Here is a 25,808-nt window from a genome sequence, read left to right as displayed (position 1 = left end):
TAAAATCTCATCAACGTACATATGCAAATTATTTGTGTTGATTTTACGTACTCATGTCCTAATCATCTATTTTGTTTCAAGGAAATTCAACTATTTCCATCAACCATGCATACCTCAACTACGAGTTGACGGGTATTATCGGAGTACTTTATCCGCCACAAGCAATAGACCGTCATGCTCGGCCAACTCCGCTAACCTCCAAATCGGCATAAGATAAGTCACTATATCTTACATTTTACGCTCTTTCAATTTGAGCTACCGCCATGCCAATACCATGCTTTTACTACTTCTAAGCATGCCTACAATCTATCACACTTGATATGCTTTTACATGCTTACATAAACTTTTAAGCATGCTTACAACATTTCGTAGATTTGGCAACACTTTCTAGGTCTCACATGCTAGATATGCCATGCTTCAAATATTGATCTCAATGATCTCTAAGCATGTTTACAAAATGCAAAAATGATATTAGCATCCACATTACAAATACATGCTATACACATATGCCATGCTTCTATTTTAATTGCAAAATTAAATAAGTATGGGACACTCGAACAAAATATTATTACTTGCTCTATGTGTTTATCATTTTTCATTCAACCGCCAAGCGGTAAGGCAACGCCTCATAATGACAATGACCGCTACGCGGCATTGCAGTCAAGCTTTTCTCCTTCGAGAAAACAGCAAGGGACTAGTTAACACGGCCCACGGCAGCCATTGATCCGGCAGTTAACCCCGACGCGTAGGTATCTAAGATTGGGCTCGCTACCCAACACCCTCTGCTCCGCGCAGCTCCCCTCATCAAACAACTTTCCGACCATCCGGAGGTCTATAACCAGGAGTGGGGACTCCTCGCTGGGCCTAGCAGGGGCCCACCCGAAAGGGCAAAAGCGTTCGCTCCAACCAATTCTAGATGGACGACGCACTCGCACTAATTATGCTTCATATACGGCACAAAGCTACGCTTTGGTATCAACCCGCAAGAACACCCTCCTTGACTGGGGACTTCGGGGACTTATACATACAGCCCAGCATAATTAGCAACGGCAACGCTCATGCCTCAGGGCATCACCATCGAGCTACCCGTTAGTGCCTCAGCGGCACCGCCGAGCTTCCGCTCATGCCTTCTCGGCACCCCGAGCTTCCGCTCATGCCTTCCCGGCAACCCTTGAGCTTTCGCTCACGAGCTTTCCGCTCATGCCTTCCCGGCACCCCCGAGCTTCCGCTCATGCCTTCCCGGCACCCCGAGCTTCCGCTCATGCCTTCCCGGCACCCCGAGCTTCCGCTCATGCCTTCCCGGCACCCCGAGCTTCCGCTCATGCCTTCCCGGCACCCCGAGCTTCCGCTCATGCCTTCCCGGCACCCACGAGCTTCCGCTCATGCCTTCCCGGCACCCCGAGCTTCCGCTCATGCCTTCCCGGCAACCCTTGAGCTTCCGCTCACGAGCTTTCCGCTCATGCCTTCCCGGCACCCCGAGCTTCCGCTCATGCCTTCCCGGCAACCCTTGAGCTTCCGCTCACGAGCTTTCCGCTCATGCCTTCCCGGCACCCATGAGCTTCCGCTCATGCCTTCCCGGCACCCCGAGCTTCCGCTCATGCCTTCCCGGCAACCCTTGAGCTTCCGCTCACGAGCTTTCCGCTCATGCCTTCCCGGCACCCCGAGCTTCCCGCTCATGCCTTCCCGGCACCCACGAGCTTCCCGCTCATGCCTTCCCGGCACCCACGAGCTTCCGCTCACGAGTTTCCGCTCATGCCTTCCCGGCAACCCCCGAGCTTCCCGCTCATGCCTTCCCGGCAACCCTGACTTTTCCGCTCATGCCTGCCCGGCAATCCTCGAGCTTTACACTCATGTCTACTCGACACACAACACGTTAATGGAACATTGAATTCTTCTACCATCTGTCGCCCGTGACAAATTGAATTCTTTTAGCGTTCCATTAACACGAGCGACAACCAAACAAACTTAAGCGTTCACGTATTCATCATTCACGAATTACAAACGCTTACCTTCGCAGCGCTCATACAACTTACATTTATCATATGCAATCCATATGCTCACACGACCATACGCGCTCTCGAGTTTGTACGTCATAATTGATCGTACTCGGCGCCATTCGCATGTATACATCAACATGTATCACGCACCCCATACGTTCATATATCCCAACGCATATCATTGCAACTCACATTTGTTGCCCAATGCAACGAGCATTCTACATATGCCTGTTTTTTGTCTTTGTTGTGCAGGTTAATGAGTCCCTTCTTGCTTACGGAGTTCGGGGACTTGTAGGGGCTCCGTGCCGCCCGGTTACTTATGCTTGATGACTTCGTGGTTATAACTCCCCAACCAAGAAGCTCCTCTTACTTGGGGACTTCGGGGACTTGTACATACCTCCAACAATATGGAGTATTTACTATATCACCAAGCATAAGTAACACCCTCTTTGGGACACCCACAAGCCATGGTGAGGCCCAACCGAGACATGCATCTTGTAGCCTTATGTTCAAGCTACGCTACGGTATCCGGAAGTCGCAAATCTGTCGCCGGGAACCCACCTTTCCGGCCTTGTCAACATGCCCTCACAAATAGGCTTTCTAGATTAGAAATAGTTGTTGCTTGTCCCACATTGAAAACCATGTAAAGGAGATGGCTTCCTTCACCTATAAAAGGAATGCCTCCTCCCACTTAAACACAAGCCAACACACTCCATTACACACTTTGTAATGCACTTGGGCCGCAAGGCTCGACACACTAGTATAAGCTTTCAAGTGGATGTAGTCTCCCGCTAAGGCGGGAGGTGAACCACTATACTTCGCTTGTGTCGCCCTCTGTCCCTCTTTACTTATCGTTAATTAGATCCCCAACGGATCCAAACATTAACAGCCTTTGACCGTGTATAATGGTCAATCTATATGCAGCTGACGGCAACACCCTCTCTATGAAAAGATTTTACCCTAATAAACATTAATTAGGAAAGAAACTTCCCTTATAGGAACTCCACAAATCTTAAGGGAAATCAATTAGGAATAGGCACGTCCTAAAAAAACCCCTAGGACATCAATACTATGATTTTAACCATCAGAAGACTTTTTAAAAACGTAAATACAAAGAATCAAAAAACTACTTTCCAAAAACGAACTCCACAAGAAACTGACTGCAGACTCGGGGATTGCAACACATGTTGCAATCCCATGCTTATGCAAATGCACATGTTGCAATCCCATGCTTATGCAAATGCATTTACCTGTTTTCCTGAGATCAGTAAAGAGTCTGGGAGCTTTGTATGGGAATGCCAATACGACTTGTACAAGAATTGTACCTACAGAGACAAGGAACTTGATCATTGGAGGCATAAGAGTTTAGAATGGTGGTGCGGTGGTGATATGAGAGTTCTCTACAACGTCTGCATCTTCTTCTTCTTCTTCTTTTTTTATCAAATAAATGCATCTTAATATTTTGTTTTCTTGTTTTCCTTTTTATTCTTTCTTTGGTTTTATAATATATCTTGTTCTTCTTTTTCTCATTAATTGGAGAGTAAGGGTGAACAAAGCAAATTATATAGAGCCATTATTACCACCCTATGTCTCGCCCACTTCTAAAATATAAGGAGAGAGAGTCTAGATAGGTTGAAGTGCACGAACCAAATGAAAGGGAACACTGAGTGGGATCAGGGAAACTAGCAAACTGATCGTTAAATTACTTAAATAGATAAAAATAGGTGCTATGTGGCTCCTAGTGTATTAATTAAACTAATATTACTATCTACAATTATAACTTTCTATTTTATAATTTATTTACTAATTAAACTAATATGTTTATTTTTCCTTCTTATTTGAGTGAAGAGATCCACAAGGAAATTAGAAGCTTCATTGTCTCTTTTAATCCTCTTCGGAGGTCTAGTTTTCCTTATTTTAAGCTTAATCTTAAAATGTAGGTGTGCTAATAATGTGCTAGGTAGTTTGCTTTTATATTAGGGGTGGATTTTGCTCTAAGTAACAATTCTTATTATCAACTCTCAGAAATGTGGTGTTATTGTACTGCTTGCTGAATTTTATATAATGATTGACCTTTCTGACTTAAAAAAAAAAAAAAAGAAGTCTATATTTCACGTAGAATACTGAATACCAAAGTATTCTTTTTGAAATGAACTCTTTAAGTTACGTGTATGCATGTTTGGAGAGAGTTAAAACCCGTTATTTTCTTATGAAATATTCATCCACCATGCCATACACTTTAACTTTACTTACAAAAAATTAAAGACAATATGAAATTCTATGTGGTCTACGGTCTACCATCCATATTTAATTGATTCCCACTTGTGCATGCAGAAACGTAAGCAGAAATTTGGTTGGTTGAGAGTTGAGACTAAGAAGTTTGCTTCTCAAAAGCATACTCCAAATAATGATAATCAAATGTGTCTAGAAATGAATAATTGCCTAAAAGTACAGAGGCCCCACATAGAGGCCCGTTTATAGTACAGTTTCTGGAATTGATATTCATAATTGACTTGGATTCCATCTTTTCAAAGTAGCGGAGTAATTTTAGACTGCAAATTAATCAAAATTGCGTGTGTGGAAACTCCCATGCATGTCACTCATCGATTCATTTGGATACCTTTTCGGCTTTTCCTCATGTCACTATGCAAATTAATGTTCTGTTTTACTCATTTAAAATTCTTTTATATTTGTTCAATATCATTTGGTCCACTGACATAAGTCTCCTCTTCGCAAGTAAGACATCGCGAGTTTGATTCACGGAATACTAGTTGTAACATATGAGTCGTTGATTTGATTAAAAAAAAAAAAAGGTTCTTTTGTATTTATATTTTTACATATATGTTTCAAAAAAGTGTGATTTCATCAAACAAACAAAAAAATAACCAAGGTAATTAATTGTATTAAAAGCAAATGAGCAACCGGCATGCATAGACTTGATGAGAAAGACATGAGTGATAGTCAGATACGTGTTCATTGTTTATTCAATCTAGCTTCACAAGTAGCAAAGTCGCTGTAGGTTACCCACGGGATACACAGAAACACTAGAATTGACTTTGGTGAGCGACCTCATTCTCTGAATCTCTGTAACCAATTTCTTTTTTAACCCATTACTTCTTTCATCTAGACTTATCGATCAGTTCAACTTATATAACTCAGCATTTTATCTCGTCCTGGCCGGGCACTAGAAATTCCCTTCAAATGTTAAACGTTTTGGCCACCGGCCAAAATATGAGTTACAGATTCTTCTTCCCTAGGCTTCTTGTTTATTCTATCTTGCTGGTTATCTTTGCAAGCTTTGCTCTCGGAGCTACTCGATTATCAGAACATGAAGGTAAGTATATATGAGAGCGAGCGAGAGAGACAGAGACAGAGATTCATATGATATTTTTTTTCGATGGCAGAGATTCATATGATATATAGTTTGATCTTGTTTAGGTTTCTGTACTCTTAAGTCATATATCTGTGATATATGTATATATTATTTGTGACGATGGTGTTTATTAATAATTAACTTGTGCCATTTTAACAATGTTTATGTACGCAGTACAAGCTTTAAAGATCATTGGAAAGACATTGGGGAAGGACCGGAATTTCATTGCAGATCCTTGTAGCAGCGAAGCATCTGGATGGATTGATACTACCTCAACAGACCCCGAAGCTAAGAATAACGTCACCTGCGGCAATTGTATTACTGCTGGCGATGATCAGATCTGCCATGTTACAAGCATGTATGTAAAACTCTCTCTCTCTCTCTCTCTCAGTTACTGTTGAGTACTTGACTATTCTCTTTAGCAAATTGTTTTTTTCGACTGGGTTCTCTTTAGCAAATTGTTTAGACTTTAGACTATTTGGATTGTCTACCTTCCCCGGGCTTAATATAGTTAATCATGATGTTTTATTAAAAAAAAAAAATTTAAGTGTTAAATTAATTATACATGATGTGTTAAATTTTAATAGGATTGTGATATCACCATGAAATAAAAGTAGTGAGCAAATTTGAATCCGCCCCGGCATTTATATATTGAATCATGAACGCTGGAAGGCTAAGAGCCTAAGACTCATGCTTGAAGACTTTTAGGCTTTGTTTGGTTTGTGGAAAGGAAATGAATCATTTTCTTTTCCATTGGGAAAGTGGATCCTGGGTGGATTGGGGGGAATCATTTTCCACCTCTTTTTCCTTTCCACTGGGAAGCATTTTCCCTTCTATTGTCACTCCCAAACACAGGAAAGGAATGTCATTCCTTTCTCAATGCCCAAAATCTGTGAAACAAACACAGCCTTAGTTTCCGAGTCGTCTTCATTGTGTTCGATTATTAGCGAGGGTCCCGTTACCATTAATGCATACATGATATTTACATGAGTGAGGGCTGTATATATGTACGGGCACGCATTGGCTTAATTATGTAGGGTTGTGATGACAACATATATAGGAACTAATTAGTGTCACTGTGTCGTGACATGCAAGTTGCCGATGTATTTTTCTCTCTCTTGTGGCCTTGCATCTTTTAAAATTTTGAATAAAGAAAATACTTACATCTAAATTGACATGCACCCTATGTATCCAAAATTTCTTTTATTTATATACATTGGACAGTCTAAATTTAATATTTAACTGTTCAAAAATTAAATCAACATTTAAAGATCAACATTCAGAGATGATTTTTAAATGTTGATTTAACTATTGAACGGTTAAAACATAAATTTAGACTGCGTACAATATACAGAGTTTTAATACACGGGTTCAAACTGGCGTGGTCGTTTGGTTTTAAGTATTTTCCAGCTTGGTACATGCACGGGAGTCCATATTAATTAGTTGAAGGTCGTACAAGCACGTTGGGAAATTAATGCCTATGGGCACTTTGTCTCCATTCCATATTCTCATGAGAATGGTTGAGAGCTTTGGATCTCACTTTCCCACGGTCGAATAAACCTGGAGAGAGAAGAGAGAGCTACATAGCACTCTTTTCTTGAGTCTCATTTCGTGGCCATCTTTAAGTTTTCAATCTAGCTAGGGTGGCATTTACATTTTCGACTGCAACGTCACCTCCGTGTGATGTCGAGCATCTTGAGGGTGGTGTAGGCGCTAATTAAATTTTATCTCGGTATCTTCAGCCTCTCTGCTTGGAAAGGATGGTGATCCTCCTTTCTGCGTCTCATCGTCTTCTATTTATTTGCGGGTTTGGAACTTCTTGCTATATATGGTTCAATTTTCACAGGTCAATCAACATAGTTGGCCCAATTAACCTAGCAATTTTTGGGTTTTGGTTGGTTTTTGGACAAATCGACAGATGTGGCCCAGAAACTGGCTAGACCTAGTAAGTACAAAGTAATATGTGCCGGCCCAAACTGTCTTTAATAAGACGAACATTTGTCTTTAACTCTTTAATATAGTCCTAATCCAATTTCCAACCCCCTCCCCTACCATTTAGTTAATAACACGAATTTATTACAGGTTGGGAAAACTTTTTATGAGTCAGTAATTAAAGAAAAGAACTTATTGTGGTCATTTCTTTCATCTGACCCCGTGACCACTTACCCAATTTTAGTCTAAAAATTGTCCACTTGCTCCACTAAGAGTTTTTTAACCACATTTACCCAATCTAACTTCTATTGATAGAATAGCCCTCATACTCTCTCTCTCTCTCTCTCTCTCTCTCTCTCTCTCTCTCTCTCTCTCTCTCTCTCTCTCTCTCTCTCTCTCTCTCTCTCGGACGTCCCATCCTCCACCCATTTCAACGGCAAAACGTCTTTCAAAACACCTTGCACTTCCTCATACCCCCGGTGGTCGCCGGCCAAAATCTCCCGGAGAGCACTGACCAATCTCATATCACTCGTCCCGTTCCCAACGAATGGCAGCCCGATCGAGCTTCCTATCCCCATCAACGACCCCTCCAGATCGGCGATGAAAACCACGTCCAGCTGCAGCGCCTGGACCAAAAGAGGCCAATACTTGTCCATCGCTCGGGTCTCACCTTCGCTCCATTGCGCCGCCTCCGGGAAACAATTGGCGCGAATCGTCAGGGCGGCGAAGAACACTCCGACTTGTGGTTTCAAGAATGGCTCCTCATCTTTCAGCTCTCCAGTGGTGGATCTGAGAATGGTGTCAATGATGATGGGTTAACCGCGATGGCGGAACGATCGCTGTGATTGGCCGGGAGTTTGAGGAATGTTCGAGTGTGGGAGAGAGTAAGGTGTTGAGGTCTGGCGGTAGAGATGGAGGTGAGTGCCCAGAGCAATTTCTGGGTGCCCAGAGTACCTTTTTTTTTTGTATACTATGAGCTCTGAGAATGCATGGGGAAGGAAAAAAGAGAAAGAAAAAAAAGTGAACGTGTACAATTGAACATATAAATTGATCAATTGTATCTGTAGTGTGTTCATTTTGGTTTTGGGTGTTTACGCAATTCACTTGAGGACAATAATATGATTATTGGAGGGTAATAATATGATTATTGGGGGCAATAATATGATTATTGGAGGCAATAATATGATTACTGGGAGGCAATAATATGATTACTGGGAAGCAATAATATGATTACTGTGAGGCAATAATATGATTACTGGGAGGCAATAATATAATTACTGGGAAGCAATAATATGATTACTGTGAGGCAATAATATGATTATTAGGGGGCAATAATATGGTTATTGGGAGACAATAATATGGATACTGGGTATTATTAGGGGGCAATAAATTCAGACGCCGGAATACAGTCATTAGTCCGGTCACCGAATTCTAGATTCCGGTGAACGGCCGCCAGATTCCGGTCACCGGATTCCAGTCACCTGAGTTGGCGGCCAGCCACTAGTCATTGGAGTACGGCAAGGTCTCCGATGACTTCTCCCTCTAAGTGAGAAAGAAGGAGAGGGCAAAAAAGTCCCCAAAATAAATAAAAAAGAATAAATTGGGTATTAGAGAAATAATCTCTTAGAATGTTTGGGTAAGTGGGCAATCTTTTAGAGTGTTTGGGGTGGGGTTAATTAACTCCAAAATTGGGTAAATGATCATTTCCCCTTAAAATTACCAAATGGGAACAATTAAAGAAAGACGGACTAATTAATTAAAAAATTACTCTCCACATCCATGTCCTTCCTACCTCATTTGTGCTCACTGTTATTTGGTCTAGTAATTTTGGTCTCTTTTTGTAAGTAGTAGAAGTGGAAGGTCCTTTTTTTTTTTTTTTTGAAGGGATTGGGTGTTAATCCATTAAAATGAAGATGTAAGCAACATTACATAATGACTCAACTTCAGTAAGCTACGTCAATATTGAGCCATCGCCTAAGCTATTCTAAAATAGTCTAAGAGAATGTTAGTATTAAAAATAAGCTCCAAGCATCTCATAACCTGACTTTATTATCAATAATATGGTTAAAGAAAATAAATTCAAGGAGTAATCGTTTTTGTGCCTACAGGTTCAGAATCCTAAATCTCAATACCCCATGGATCCCATATACGGAATTGAAAATGTCCCGGCCCAAAGTGCACAGCACACACTAAATCACCATAACCTAAAACGGATGAAACCTAACCCAAGAGAGACATCTTCTGGCATCCAATCCGCCACTGCCACCATCACCCAACACTACAAGCAACGAACCTGTAGACACCCCACCACCTCGAGCACAAATTTGACTCGAAACTACAACCCATGATTGTGACGCCTGATCAAAGGCCAAACCGGAATTAAAGCCCAAAAATTAATGACATCATTCACTAGGCCATTAAGCGAATCGCCATTGCACCCAAAGCCTCTAAGCAACACCTCTACAGAAGGCTAGGCCAATCTACAGCCCAGGACCAAAGCATGAAGGAAGCTACCAAACAGCACCAATACCACATACCTAGCCAAAGCCCATGCTACCATATCAGACAAAACCTAGTTGCGTCTGTGATGCCAGAATTAGTACCTTGGATCCCTATGACTAGATCTGCATGCTTCAACTGACAAACTAAGAAATCCGAAGATGACGAAGACTCTACAAGGCCTTCTATGATACGCCATAAAAAAGGGTGACTTGCTCAATCGTTTTGGGTAAAGAAGGATTGAGAACAGCTTAGACTATGCCCATAGTGCTCAATGCTAATGAAGGTGCCGCTTGGGTTCTAAAAAACCGAGAGCCATTTAAAAGGAGGGTGCAAATATAGTATTGGCCTTGTTTATGGTGATCGTAAGAGTAGGAGGTCCTAAGCTTGATTCATGAACTAGTTATTGTATATTTTTACGTGTTATATGAAAAAAAAAAAAAAAAACAAACAACAAACAAACAAACTTTAGTCTTCATTTTGTAAATGGAAGATCTCAAGTTCGACTCATAAAAATAATTTTTTTAAAGTAGTTATATGTGATAAAAAAAAATTATGCGTCTTCCCTACCGTACTTTTTTCTCCCAAGGACCTTAGCGAGTCTTCCGGCGAGCGGCGCTTGTCCGGTGGTGGCCCAACATTTATGCCGTCCTTGGTCACTTGATGTTGGTGCTGCTGCCGAACGGGTTTCTAAGGCCTAACAATTGTGGTTGTTCAGTTTGTTTTTTGGCTTGGAGGTTGACAACATCAGCTCTAGATTTTGGCTCAATGCTGCATTGAGGCATGTGAGATTGGTGGCGGTGTGTCACGCCCTGACTGGAGCTAATCTTATAATCTCGAGTTAAGGTGTGAATCACATCTTAATTATAGAACTAAAATCTCTATAATCAAAATGTGACAAAAAAAAAATTAAATAAATTGTGGACTAACAACTAGATAACAAGATCTCACAATTCCAACGGAAGCATATATTACGTAGTCTTTATCACACAGTACACTAGTACTCATTCTTTATTCCAAACAAACATAAAGAAAACACAAATTTCACAACCCATTTGATATTATATATATATACATATAAGAACTTCTTGCTCTAGTATCTTGATTTCATACTTGCAAAATCTGTTAAGGGGTGAGCCCAACCAGCGGCTCAGTAGGGACATAAAACTTCCTCATGGATAATTGACCAAAGATAATACCATCATGTATTTCAATTATAACATGCATATCAAACAATGATGCAATCCAACTCCATTTATATACCTGTTAATTCATATACCAGAATATGCAAGCCTACATGTCCCATACCGTGTACTTTACAGTTTTGCAACTGTGACTTGAATATCCAAACATATAAATTAATCCCTTGACTCAATCAAATCCCTCCAAAACCCCTTTTGCTAGTCATCTTGTCCGAAACATTGATCTCCAAGCCCAAATCACCCAAATATATCTACAATTATACTGCCGATATTCTAAACCTAATTGTGCACATGGGCTCACCTGAGCTTGATCCCTACAATGTTCAGACTCAACTACACAAAAGATAATTCCCACAATCACCAAATAACCATAATTTTCCCCCAACTCCTTTACAGTTGATGAATAATCACCTCCATGAAAACATGCACTTACATCGATCAACGTACATTTAGTACATATAATTCAAATATCATCAAAGAAATCATTCAAAATAATATTAACCAGAATAATATAAACACGAAGCACGTAAAATCAATATCCAATCATAAAAAGTTTCCCCGAGATCCCCCTACCTTATTTCCGACAATCGTGGATGATATGAAATAAAATCAAACCTCCTAGATCGACAAAAATAATTTCTTCAAATCAGACTTTTCTTTACACTAATAGAAAGAGCTCGTCAAGACGAATCCGTAGGCGAAAATGGATCCTAAATTGGACTTACGGTTTAAAAGATATGACAAAAACAAGTTCTATAGAGAGAAGCTAGAGAGAGAGTTAGAGAGAGGAAATGAGGAGAGAGAAGTCAGAGAGAGAAGCCGAAAAAATGGGAACAGAAGAAGAAATGGGCTGAGTCCTATATATAGGGAAAGAACACCAATAGGAATAGGTCACTTGTCCAAACCAAAACCATCCATCATCATGCTTATGAACATAAGTGCCACCACTTGACATGTGTCAGACTGATCTTGCACATGCAAGACACGTTTGGCTGCTGCTACTGGGTCTCCAAGGCATCCTATCGACCAATAGTGACACGCCACGTCGCCACTTAATTTGATTTCCAACTAAACTTCAAAATCAAAAATTCGTTAAAAATAGCTCGGGAACCCTGAAAATTCACCGAAAAATGCTGCGAACTCGTGGCGATGTCTACTTTCCATTTCCAACCTCAAAAATAAAATTTGACTAACTTCAAAATTCGGGATCTCACACGATGTGGCGGCGATGGAAGCAGCAATTAGAGTAATGACAGTGGCGGTGGTGTCGGCAGCGTGAGTTTCAGGTGGTGGCTTGGTGCACTAGGGATATGTGTCCATTTTTGAGTAGGGTCCTCTCCTGCACCAATTTCGCGAGGGCTCAGGTAATGGCTTCGAGTGGTGGAGGTGGTGTTCCTCGTGGTGGTAGCGGGGTTGTCGTTCTTGTTGTCGGTGGCTTTGCACAGTGCAACAAAACTTGTTGTCGGTTAGGCAGTTTGCTGTTGGCTTCGGGCTTAGGCAAACTTTGGGCTATTGGGCTGTGGGCTTTATTTTAGTTTTTATTGTTTTTCTTCTAATAATTTCCTACTTTTCTAGGGACCTATGCTTGTTAATTCTTAATGAGCGCTAATGAGTATTGTTTTGTTTTAATAACTCATAGGTTGGCTTTTATTGAGTGAGCAATGAATGTATAATGAGTGGTCTATACCTATATATTACCGCAATACCTCTACAACCTCTTGTCTATCAAGTCATTGGCAGTGGCGGATATGTAATGGTCATTCTGGTTTGAGATTAATATAATCGCGATGCCTTCATTCAAAAACAAAAAGAAAAAAAAAAAAGTTATGTGATAGAAAAGAAAATATCTTTATTGATAAATGAAACATCTTTCCAAAAAGATATTAAAAAAAAAAATACCAGCGGCACGGATAGCGGGATCGCGGGAAGGCCTAAGACAGTTGTAGGTTGGGTTTAGGTGTAACGTGGATTCAGAGTTCAAACCAGAGAAAAGGAGAAAGCCAAAAATAGTTTAGCTGCATATTTTCTACATGATAGCTGTATTGGGTTGATAGGCAATGATCATTCCATTAGAACAATGTACTTGTGAAACATGCACTCCACCTGCTTGTCAGTATGCCTATAAGAACTGGCCACTGCCTGTTCGAGTTGGGTTTTGTTCCTTGGCCTTCAATAAAAGAAGAAAAAGAAAGCAATTTCTTTAACTCGATAACATTTGACCTGCTTTCATAGTCTCAGTACTGTGTGGCTGCTTTTTGCAATTTAGGCAGGATATATAACAGGTGTTTGTTATTTTCTGATGAAGCGCAGATCTCTGAAAGCTCAGGATTTGGTAGGAACACTCCCACCAGAGTTGGCGAGGCTTCCCTATCTCCAAAATATGTAAGCACAATCTCACCACTCCATGTTTGAGTCGTGCAAAGCAAGCAAAAGAGCACTTTTGGTCATATTGAATGTTTTGTTCCAAATTTCTAGTATCTATAACCACGACTCATTTTTCTTTCTTCTTTTCTTCTTTAGTGATCTCACCCGCAATTATTTGAATGGCACCATCCCTCGAGAATGGGGCTCGCTGCCGCTAGTTAACATGTACTAAATTAACTTCTCTCTCTGTATACATATGTGTGTGCGCTCGCGCGAGTGTGCAATGCAATTAATATTCATCTCATGTTCATATTATCACATCAAATTTCTTTCACAAATGAAGAATCTGAGACAGCTTTATTGATTGATGGCCCTTTGGTGTTGACGAATCATTTGAATCATAAATATTGAATCTTACATATGGTTTTGTTTCATTTCATATGTACGGCCAATTAGTGTTATGGAACCATTCTCCTTATAAAAATGATTCCAACTATGAGTATTGTTGCAGTTCCCTTGTTGGAAACCGTTTGACAGGTTCTATCCCCATTGAGATAGGAAACATTAGCACCCTGCAAAGTTTGTGAGTGATTCCCCTTTCTTTCCTTTTTCCCTTGCTTAATATATGAAGTTGCTGAACAGAATTGATATCTATTTTGTTTTGTGTGCAGGGACATCACTTCCAATAATTTTTCAGGACTTCCTCTGGAGCTTGGGTATTTAACCAGCATAGACAGAATGTATGACATCTGGCCTACTGGAAATTTCCGCAGATAATAAATAAATGGTTTATTTGATTCTCTGAGTTGTAAACGGAGGTTATTATCGCCAGTAAATCAGCTATCTGTTTGATCTTTGTTTAGAATTATTATCTCCCCTTTATTTTCTCTTTTAGGCTTCTTTCCTCAAACAATTTTACTGGGAAGTTGCCCGAAACATTTGCAAGGCTTACCACATTAACAGACTTGTAAGCTTTTTTATCATTTTTTTTTCCTTATTATGTTTCCTTAGCATCCAACTTAGTCCGTATAAATTGCAGTCTGAGATTAATTTGTAACAATTTTCTTTTTCCTACCATCATTGCAGTCGGGTTGATGACAATCGCTTTTCTGGGAAGATACCTGATTTCATTCAGAACTGGACAAATCTTACAAAACTGTTAGTGTCTTATACGTGTGTTATTTTTACTGATAGCTGATTCTGGACATTTTATAACACTGACTTAAATTATAACTTGTTGAAACAGAGTAATTCAGGCTAGTGGTTTGACAGGGCCAATTCCATCCAGCATCTCTCTTTTGAAGGAATTAAGTGACCTGTTAGTATAGCATTTGAGTTAATAGCTATTTATAAATTCAGAACAGATTTGGAATTATCTAACTGCTATTCATGATCGATTTTAACTTGCAGGAGAATTACTAACTTGGATGGACCTGAAGCACCTTTTCCTCGACTTGATAATATGACAAAACTGAAAACACTGTGAGTTAATGCTCAAATTACACATATGTATATCTTGCTGTACCAAAAGTCTTTGCAAAATCAAAGTTTTAGCTTTTATGTTACAGGATGTTGAGGAATTGCAATCTTATTGGAGAGCTACCTACGCTTGTGAAACTGGAAAAGTTGGACAACTTGTTAGTATAAATGTTTTTCTTCTTGTGTCTCCTGTATTCAGATAAATAATTTTTTTTTTCTAGATGTTATTATATTAACGAATCATTCTGGCATAATTGCATGACTTTTAGAAAATGTTAGAGGTGGTTCGTAGATGCCTGTGTGCTGTAAGTATTGATTTGATAATATCTAATGAAGTCCAATTATACAAAGTATGTAGTCTAGGTGGTAGAAACATAGAGAACTATGAGTCTCTTCCGGTGAATTACATTTTGAGTGTTTTATGTAGTGATCAAATCACATGTCCGTTTCTTAATCTTTAATCAATGTAATCATGCGCGTTCAGGCATACACAGAGCTTATATTTTAGCAGACTCAGACTTTTATTGGACACTTGCCTTACTCTGTCCATATTTTATCATCGTTCAGAGGATTCAATTAGATAGGATCATAAGAAAACAATTTAAACTGTTCCAAGAAATAGAAATGTAAGAGGGAAAAAGTGAGGGGAAGAGCTAGAGCAAAACCTACTTGAAGTGCCACCTTCAGTTCCTCTGAACACCCTAAATCTACAAGTTAAGAACATTTTGATCAAGTCTCCTGTACTTTATATTTAATTACCTTCACTGCTACCATTTTCCTTCAAGCGGTCTGCAACTTTAGTATCTTTGTATTCCATCCTTATCCACCGAGTGCTGGTATGCTGCCAATTTTGCACTCTTTTACTTAATTTCTGACTGATGATCATTTATAAACAACATATGATCCTGCTATTATGCACATGTTTGTTGTGTATCTCATTCCATAACGCATATCAATTATCAATTAATGAAGTGCTTAATTCATATCTGACTAACAAATATAAAACTGTTTTATATTGTCTGTACTCTGTACTTTTACTGCAACAATTTCAGGTCAGATGCTTCAAATTATTCTTTACAATGGCCGATTAGTACAATATATATGATTCTTAATCATTTCTGGGATTTTGATCCTACTGTGACATGCTTTTGATATTGTTTTGTTTGCAGAGACCTCAGCTTTAACAAGCTTACTGGGAAAATTCCTAGCCCCTTTGTTTATAAAGATGATTCGGATTACATGTAAGCAATTCAAATAACAGATTTTGACTCTCTTAACATTCAGACAAATATTCTTCAGTAGTTCAACAAGATCAAATTATCAATTTTCTTGGGGACTATAATGATTAATGACTCACAGCTGGTGTATTCTTAAACTGCAATAACTGTTAGAACACGGTCATAACAAAAAGCAATAGCTTATTAAGGTAACTATCGAATCGATCTCCAAGAAACTTTACAAACCAGGCCTGGCCAGGGCATTTTATTGTGGAAGCTCAGGCTAAATTACTAACCTATTAATCTTTCTATGATCATTTTGGAATTTGTTCATTTTAATCAAAAGCACTGGAATAGTTTAAAATCTATTGCAGAACTTTGTTAGTTTATGTACAATTTGTAGTAATTTATTTCTGTGAATATATATCCCTTGGAAATTCGGCCAAAAATATAAATTATCTCTTGTATGTGTTTTTGCAGATAAAAGTATGATCCAAGGCACTTAGAACTGATCACACATAAGCCAATTTTATATAATGAACACTGCATTTTTCACTCATTTGTTTTTGGATTTAATATGTTTAGATTCTTAACTGGAAACTTGCTGAATGGACCAGTGCCCGAATCGCTGAAAGGAAGCAGCATGTAAGGCTTTCTCCCAAATTTTAAAATTTCGCTAATTGATAAGGAAAACTACGTTATCTATTACATGAAGCATGGTACATCCATTATGGTGTGAAGTAGAACTTTGGAGCTTGGTTTGCAATTATACCATCAACATAGCATTAACTGTGTACCTTTATTTTGCTGGTGATTACTGGTATTCAATCTATGATAGCATTCTTAGATAGTACTAGCTCCTTAGTTTTGAGAGCATCCTAAAAAATTCCCAAAGTTTTATGATTCCTACAGTTCAAGATTTCCTATAAATATTTTGAAATATATTGCTAGACCAGCCATGCTATATAGGACAGCATTCTGGGCAGTTGGAAAATAGCATGTTCATGAGATGGTTATCAGAAATGCTGAAGTCTCGATGCATATATATAAAAATAAAGGGCCGGTATGGGTCGAGGTTATCAGGAAAGATCATATGATTCCAATTTAAACGAAAATATGGCATTTTAATAGAGCTAATGAAAGATCAATGTTTATGAAGCCAATCTCAAGTACGTATTGTGATAGAGCTCTTTTGTTGCTTAATTTGTTAATGTTTATACCCAAAACCAATTTTTTATGAGTGAAGAGACTTACGATATCATATGCCGAGTACTTTGAACATCCGTGGGATTTTATATCCTCAACATGCTCCATCCCTCAGGCCTCAACACAAATCAAACTACTTGGCGACATGGAGAATGAACACAATTCATTTTCTAATAAAACTTTAAAAATAAAAATTCATGTCAGATGCTTTATGTGCAGTGATCTTTCATACAACAACATGACCACTAGTGAGACCGACGGTTGTGGAGGTGGCGGCAGGTAAGAATGTATTTAGTAGCCCAAATTTAGGGGGGTGTATTGTATTTGGATTTGTGCAGACTTTTTTTAAATGACAGACTTTTTTAAAAGTGCACAGATTCTTTAAAAAGTTGATAGACTGTTATGGATTTTTTCAAACCATTGATTTTAGCAACAAACTTTTATTGATTCATGAAAATCTATATACTTTATTATGAATGACTTCTACAGATTTCCTAGGATGTACAAAATATTTAAAAAAAAAAAAAACAAATGCAGCCCAAACACAAAACAAAATAATAACTTATTGTATCTTCAATGCTCCAGTATCTTCTAATAGAAATTGATTCAAATAAATGATTGTTAGTGTGTCTAGTGAGTTTGTTCTCATTCCTAATCTCCCAACAACATAAATATACAATATAGATCACTTGATGTTTATGGTTAATTATTCTCATCAATTTTGTTTTCGCCGATTAACATATATTGTAGCAATATTGGTCAATGTCTTGATCTATAATCAATCAATTGAAATTCAATTGTTCAACCTTTTTTTGAACCATAATATAAATTCAAATTAATGAGAATAATTAATTAATAAGATAAAATTTAGTATGGTTCAAGGTCTTAGGGTTAGACCACAATATTTGAGTTTTAGGGTTTCATAAATCATTTTTATTGCTATTATGGTTCGAAGTATCACAATTGAAAAAAAAAAACAAAACAAAACAAAAATCGCATTCAACAACTACAATGAACATGTTGGGTATCAAAAAAGGTTGATATTATAAAAGATTAGAGAAAAGACAAAAAATTAAGAAAGAGAGATGATGAATGACAAACTTTTTCGTGGGTAAAGAGAAGAACTTTGATAGACTTTTTTTTTTTTTTTTTTTTGAAGAGGAAACTTTGATAGACTTTTTGAAATATTTGGTCTGGAGGCTGGAAAATTATTGGAGTTTGGTATGTATAGTTAACACTACAAAGTCCATGATTATCCATGATTTTCTAATTCTATAAGTATGAATGATATTTTGAATACCTCTGTACTTTTATTCATTTTTAAAAATCCTAATTGAATACCCCTAAATTTTGGTGGAATTCATGAAGTCTTTAAAAATCCTAATTGAATACCTCAAGACTTTCATGGACTGTTAAAAGTCTATATTGAATACAGCCAAACTTTTAAATTCCATAGATTTCTTTGAAAGTTCCACTAATTCCATATACAATACACCCCCCTTAATTTCTTTGTCTTTTGTAGAGCAATCTTAACTTTTCCTTTTTTGCTAATGTCTACAGGAACTTATTTGCAAGCTCGTCAAAGGGAAATAAGTCGTAAGTTTCAAATTAATTTTCTGAAAGCATGCACTATAGATCTAGTTGGCACTCCAAGTGTCCAACTGTGTATCTCTTATTTTAATTAATAGTTAATTTTTAGTTGTGATGTTATTTTTCTGACATTTTTCCGGCCTTCTATTTGCAGAATTATTTCATGTTTGAATATTGAAACATGTCCGGAAGGTAACTTAATTTGATTTCCGCATACATAAGTTCCTCTAGGTGACAAAAAATTATTGTTTTGCAACAAAAGGTTTCTAACTTCAGACATGCTAGGTGAAAGTACAATTTAAAAGCACATAATTTTGTAGCCTTCGAAATATTTGAAAGATGATATCTCTCAAAGGTTTGAATGACACGAAATAAATTGAAATTATAATGAAAAAAAAAAATTTCTGAAAAGAAAAAACAAAAGCCATTATCATGTTCCCAACTAACGAAAATAAAAGGATAGTAATAGTTACTGTTAGTTATAAAGAGTCATTTTTGCAAGATCATAAAACTTTAGAGGTACATCCTATAAAGGAAAAAGAAAAATGGACAAATGGAAGGTTTAGAGGTAATCATTTTTGATAAATTAGTAATTTCATCAACCTTGACTTGTAGTCACTCATTAACTCATCTGAACCATTCTATGAAAGGAAAAATTGTGCTTGCCTTTTCTTTCCTTCACGGAGGCCAACTCCCTTTTCTTTTCTTTTTTGTGTCTGAAGCACGTGAGAGAGATATTCCAATGATGCAATTCATACATTGTTATTTTGTTATGTTAAGGTTTTTGGGTTTCTTTGAGCTGTTTGGGTCTTATTAATGGGTTATTCAATATTATACTGTGGTAGGGTTTAGTATGGGATTGGAGATTTAGGATCTAGGGTGAGGGGTACGTTGGTGTTCTGTTATTCAGCATGTAATTGTCACTAATTTAGTTCGAAAGAAGCTTAATTGTGTAACTGCCACGAAGTTCAATTAAAAGGGACTTTACGGTAACAAAAACAAAAATTTAGGCTAAATGCTTTTGTTAAAAAAAAAAAAAACATGTTAGGGAGCTATAATTAATTTTACTCTTTTGTTTTGGGGTTTACTCCTTTTAGTTGTTCTGTTTAATGGTTACAAATCTTTTTTTGCCTTCATTCCAGAGTCGTACTCTCTCCGTATAAATTGTGGTGGAAAAAAAATAACTGTTACAGAAAATATCACCGAGTCCATAACATATGAAGCAGATGACAATTCAGGTGGTCCTTCATCATTTTACAAAGTCGGAAGCAATTGGGGGTTTAGCAGTACTGGTTACTACCCTGATGATAACCGTCCTCAAGATATCTTTATTGTGTCTAATGAATCTGCACTCTCTATACCCGATCCTATGACCGATCCTCAGCTGTACATGACCGCACGCGTTTCACCCATCTCTCTTACTTATGTTGGGTTCTGCCTGATGAATGGAAACTACACAGTAAAGCTCCATTTTGCAGAGATAATGTTTACAGATGGCAAAACATATCGTAGCTTGGGAAGACGTATATTTGATGTCTACATTCAGGTAGCTAATTACATACATTTCCACGGTTCTAGTATTCAACAAATGATGATTAGGTTTTGGCCAATTGAAAAATGAGTTTTCTGTTTATGAATTTCGATTTTCGAGTAATGACATGTAATATATTGAAATCAAGACTGAAATATAATTTTTATTGTGAGAATGAAACGGTAAGTAATTAAAGTAGTATATTGCAGGGGAAACGAGTGCAGAAGGATTTTAATATTGCGGATGTAGCAGGTGGGAATGGTAAATTAGTCATAAGAAACTATACCGCTTCTGTAACAAATCATACCTTGGAGATTCGTTTCTTTTGGAACGGGAAAGGAACACAGGTTATCCCTACTAGAGGAGTCTATGGTCCTCTTATATCTGGCATTTTTGTAGACCCATTTGGTAAGTTTTGCACTGTTGTGAGCTTCTTCTAGTAATTATTTGTAGAGAATGGGGAGTTTCTCATATGTAAAGGTTCTTGTTAGGAGTCTGATATTTACTCTACTTCAGCTCTCTCGTATAACAATGTCTTGAGCTTTTGCTTGGATTCTTCAGTTTCTTTTACTTTGAATTGCCACAAAATTGCATCTACCTACTTATTTCTTGACTTGAGAGTTAAGATATCATCTTCATTAAAGTACCCTCGTAGGCTCTCACATAAAACTGATTTATGCTATTGTCTGTAATGAGTATGTGTTCTTAATTGCTTTGAAATACTACATGGAGTATGCTTTCAAGCGGAAAAAGTCCATTCTCACCATGAAAAATATATGCATGTACAAGAGTTTAAAAATAATAATAATAATAATAATAATAATATACTAAACATATTCTTCCTATGGCAGATTTTATACCCCCGAAAAAACCCTCGCTAGGAAGTGGTATATCGGCAGGTGAAGTCGTTGGAATTGTGGCTGGAGGAGTGTCCATAATATTAGTGATTTTATGTATTCTCTGGTGGAAAGGCTTCATAGGACCACCAAATACTTTGGAACAAGGTATTTCCAGTTGTTTCTTTCGTTGCTAAGATGACTATCTATGTTGTTTTTCTACGTCTGTTTCATGTAAATTACTGTCATTCCATAACATATGCACTGCCACACATGTAAGATGAGATGATCTAATTATGCTGTTAAAGTTATGGCTTCATTGACTTTGTTTAAGTCGTAGGCCTTAAACCAATGTCAAGATATTAAAAATTAAGAATGCCATAAATCATTCTGAAGTTATGGGCGATAATATAATTTCTTATCTAAGTTTGCTTCATACATAGATTTGAAGGGTGTGGACCTGCAGACTGGCAAATTTACCTTGAGGCAAATCAAAACTGCCACGAACAACTTTGACATAGCGAACAAGATTGGAGAAGGTGGTTTTGGTCCTGTTTACTGGGTATTCTTCATAACCAATCATTCCGATAATATTTATTTACTGCTTTTGGGCTAATTTAAATGCATCATATTTCTTGTTAAACCTCTTTACTGTTTACAGAAGAGGTTGAGTTTAAGTATATTTGTTGAATGCAGGGCCTTCTATCAGACAACACTGCAATTGCTGTTAAGAAGCTTTCAGCCAAATCGAAGCAAGGGAATCGTGAATTTGTGAATGAGATAGGCATGATTTCTGCTCTGCAACACCCTCACCTTGTCAAGCTTTATGGATGCTGTATTGAAGGAAATAACTTGTTGCTTGTCTATGAGTACATGGAGAACAATAGTCTCGCACGTGCTCTATTTGGTAAGTGTTTCTCTCTCATAATTTTTATATAATTTACCTTGTTTTGGTATATGCTACAAGGTATGCAAAGATATTAATTATACTCAAAAGAAAGAAACAGAGAATTCATTTCTTCAAACTACTTTTTATCAATGTAAGGCCCAAAGGAAAGTCAGGTGAAGTTGGACTGGCCAACAAGGCATAGTATTTGTGTTGGTATAGCCAGAGGTTTGGCTTACCTCCATGAGGAATCAAGGTTGAAGATCGTTCATAGAGACATCAAAGCTACTAATGTGCTACTTGATAAAAATCTTTTCCCAAAGATATCTGACTTTGGATTGGCCAAGCTTGATGAAGACGATAATACCCACATAAGCACTCGGATTGCTGGAACTTTGTGAGCCCTATGTTTTACCTTATTTTCCTACGCTTTTCTGTCTATCTTCATTTCACCCGGATGGGTCCATAATCCATATAAGAGAAAGGAAAAAGAAAAATGGACAAATGGAAGGTTTCTCTACTCTAATAGAAGTTTTAACTACTAATTCTTTACTATTCAAGAAATCTTAAGATGCAGATTTGGTCTTCCAATGCAGCTTTTTTATGTCATCCCTATCACATTTTAAACATTCAATTAAGAAAAGAAAAACCCTATGATTTTTGGAATAATAGTATCTTTACTAGTTGTTAGCCCTGATGATGGTTGATTTCATGATTTGGCAGTGGTTATATGGCACCTGAATATGCAATGCGGGGTTATCTGACTGATAAAGCAGATGTTTATAGTTTCGGAATTCTTGTATTGGAAATGGTCAGTGGAAGGTGCAATACAACTTACCGCTCAAAGGAAGAATGTTTTTATCTTCTAGATTGGGTAACCTGAATCTAGTGGCTTCCTTATTTAATCTTGAGTTTTGTTGACACCATTTATCTCTATTAAAGCATACTCTGGCTCATTATCTTTTCTCTTATAACATCAGTTTTGCATGACTTTTTCTGAACAACACTAAAAAGTTTCACTGGTTTTCTTGGTGGTAGTCAATATGAGCCTCTCATTGACATTAATTTGAAGATAAACAAATCATATTGGCTTTTGTACTTGATGTTTCTAGGCACTTCTTCTAAAAGAGAGAGCAAGTTTGTTGGACCTGGTGGATCCAAGGTTGGGCTCAGAGTTTAACAAAGAAGAGATGATTACTACTATCAATATTGCTCTCCTTTGTGCTAATGCTTCTTCAGCAGTTAGGCCCGCCATGTCTTCAGTGGTGAGCATGCTTGAAGGTAGAGCTTCTGTTCAGGAGGTGGTCTTTGATCCAAATGCCTCAATTAATGAAATCAATGCGATGAGGAAACATTTTCAATCCACTATTGAAGAAAACAATGGTGACCCTGAGAGTCAGAGACAAACTATGTCAATTGAAGGGTCGTGGACTACTTCATCTACATCAGCTCAAGACCTCTATCCGGTCCGCCCTAATTCATATTATTTTGAGAATAGAAATTAGAGAATTTGAGTAAAGTGTCCTTTTATCGTTATACTTCTATTAACCGTTGCTACTTCTATAAGTTTTTCTCTTTGGTTTGTTTGAAAATATAGTTGGAATAATCAGTTTCTACAGCATAGTAATGCTATAGTGTGAAATGAATTGTTTACTAGTACGATCAAAACTCTCCTTCAAATAAAAATTGTTTATACTAGGTGTAGGTTCAAGTCTGGAAGACACCTACACCTATTGCATGGTATAAAAGTTGTCTAAATTTCCTTCTCTCTAAAGCTTCCCATATTTTTTGAGTTTATGAGGTTTTGAATCTTGTGAGAGATTGTTGGTTTTTTATTTAAATTCAAGAGTCATGTTTTTTAAAAGGGTTATGAAGAAATCTATAAATAATAAACTCTTGAGACAAATAGTGTCTTTTCTACTGCTCTCATTTCTTTACTCTTCAACTTTCTCTTTTTCATTCAGGGCCGGCCCTGAGTCTTGCAAGGCCCTGGGTAAGAATCATCCTTAGGCCCCCTATTTTTCTATCGATAAACTCGAACAAGTTTTACAAAAAATCATTGTTTCTAAATTTGCCAAGAATGCAACAAAGTTCTATGAACATCTCTTTTTCTAAAATGTATTGAGGATTAACATAGCTACACTTAAATAAAATTTAATTTCTTTCTTGAAAAAGAATATATGTGTATGTATGTATATATATATATATATATATATATATATATATCAATCGAAGTGTCAAACTCTACTGTAAATTTCTGCAACAAAAATAAACTTTTATTGCAAAACTAAGCAAAATTATAGCACTGAGGGTTAACAAAACTCATTTTAAAAAAAAGTACAATCTCTTTCACATTCTCTGCTGGAGTCTAGAAAAGTAGATGTACCTACATGTGCATTTGCAAGCATAATTAGCTATAATGAGTCACGCTCATTGTACCGCCAGAGGTACCAACTCCCACCAAAGGAGTGACCTACCGAAACACATCCAGGCGGGCCACCGCCTGAGCCCCGGATCGCCCCCAGATCACCTCTGACGCGCCATCACGCGCCACGACAAGATAGCACCAGAAGCTCCAAACGTTGGGAGTCGAAGCACATCAGTCCCACATCAAAAACAAGAAGAAGATCAACCTTCTCCTCATCTACAAAAGGTTCTCTCCTCTCTCCTCATTAATTACTCATTTTACTACTCATATATTGTTATGCTGCCTATATGCATTGACTGACTTAGGTATCGGAGAAGTGAAGACCGCCCAACGCGGTCTCCCTCTGACGCCCTGTCTCTCGTGTGACAGCTAGCGAAGGCCATCAAGTCCTCAGAGTAGCTATCCGCCCACCGGACCCACGTTAAATGAAAGATCGGCTACCGCCGGACTTTGAGCATGAACATTGGCGCCGTCTGTGGGAAACCTTGAACAAAAAGTCATCCCACCACAATCACCATGACTAACGATAGCGGGGGAAATACTGATGAGCAGGCAGACCAGTCAGTCATTCCCCAACCCACCAACCCGGCGGTAAGCATCAACCGCGCACTATTCAGCACCACGGTATACCCCGGCGGTGAGACAAACTCAAGTAGCAGCCGCCCACCAGGCCAAGACCTCACCTCTCTATATGAGCTGGCACTGGCGGATCTTCACAAGGCAAACAGAGAGCGTGAACAAGAGCTCAAAGAAAAGGCCGGGGCCCAAAAGCAGGTGGCCACGCTGGTGTCACGTTTTGATGAACTAAAAAGAACGCTGGCGGCAACCGCCAACTAGGCACGGAGCGAACAATCACGGAGCACCAGGCACAGCCGGCCTAGTACCGGCGCATTGGTACCAGCACCAGTCATGCATATGTAGGTCCCGCTGAACCCACCAGAGCTATTGGGAACGGGGCCGCCCCCGTGCCCCAACTAATGTTGGAGCAGGAGGCAGAATCATCGCGGCACACCCACCGCTCGAGGGCTAGGGCAAGAACCGAGGGAAACCCACCTGCCCCCAGGCGAGGGTCAGTCCAGCGGAATGCCCGGCCAGGCCCTGCTGGCGACGCAACTGCTCAAATACTAGAAAGGATGCAGCAGTTCGAACAAAGGTTAATCCGGGCGGAATCAGGCGCCCCAGCGCCAATTTCAAATCCGCTTTTCTCGTCCAGGCCAGGACCATTCACCGCTGCAATCCTGCAGGCTATCAGGCCGGCGTACGCAAAG

At 38.4% G+C, this 25,808-nt stretch overlaps 1 protein-coding gene across 4 annotated transcripts; it reads left to right on the top strand.

Moving 5' to 3' along the window:
- Nucleotides 1-4,940: 4,940 nt before the first annotated feature.
- LOC112202407 (probable leucine-rich repeat receptor-like serine/threonine-protein kinase At3g14840) lies at nt 4,941-23,855 on the top strand. 4 transcript variants are annotated; one of them, XM_024343415.2, is made up of 25 exons: nt 4,941-5,056; nt 5,157-5,331; nt 5,545-5,728; nt 13,314-13,385; nt 13,524-13,592; nt 13,879-13,950; nt 14,039-14,107; nt 14,263-14,334; nt 14,454-14,525; nt 14,614-14,685; nt 14,778-14,849; nt 14,936-15,004; nt 16,016-16,087; nt 16,649-16,708; nt 17,489-17,548; nt 18,830-18,865; nt 19,014-19,051; nt 20,002-20,405; nt 20,600-20,798; nt 21,242-21,394; nt 21,670-21,788; nt 21,923-22,133; nt 22,272-22,509; nt 22,836-22,986; nt 23,225-23,855. In XM_024343415.2, exons 2-25 carry the CDS (start codon nt 5,199-5,201, stop codon nt 23,615-23,617), a joined length of 3,090 nt encoding a protein of 1,029 aa, XP_024199183.1. In that variant the 5' UTR covers nt 4,941-5,056; nt 5,157-5,198; the 3' UTR covers nt 23,618-23,855. The 4 variants fall into 4 exon arrangements, with proteins under 4 accessions (XP_024199183.1, XP_024199184.1, XP_024199185.1 ...); XM_024343416.2 differs by lacking the exon at nt 4,941-5,056 and having other exon boundaries at nt 5,067-5,331; XM_024343417.2 differs by lacking the exons at nt 4,941-5,056; nt 13,524-13,592 and having other exon boundaries at nt 5,067-5,331.
- The last annotated feature ends 1,953 nt before the right edge of the window (nt 23,856-25,808 follow it).

Source organism: Rosa chinensis, chromosome 5 (genome assembly GCF_002994745.2).
Source record: "Rosa chinensis cultivar Old Blush chromosome 5, RchiOBHm-V2, whole genome shotgun sequence".
NCBI classification, from domain to species: Eukaryota; Viridiplantae; Streptophyta; class Magnoliopsida; order Rosales; family Rosaceae; genus Rosa; species Rosa chinensis.
Note: the sequence above shows the minus strand (reverse complement) of the source record. Positions and strands in the feature narration are given on the sequence as shown.

Bases quoted from the DNA above. Each gene is read 5' to 3' on its own strand.
- LOC112202407 (XM_024343415.2), top strand. From the start codon at position 5,199: ATGTTAAACGTTTTGGCCACCGGCCAAAATATGAGTTACAGATTCTTC. The intron at 14,108-14,262 runs GTATGACATCTG...TTTCTCTTTTAG, and splicing joins TTAACCAGCATAGACAGAAT to GCTTCTTTCCTCAAACAATT. The intron at 17,549-18,829 runs GTAAGAATGTAT...TAATGTCTACAG, and splicing joins GGTTGTGGAGGTGGCGGCAG to GAACTTATTTGCAAGCTCGT.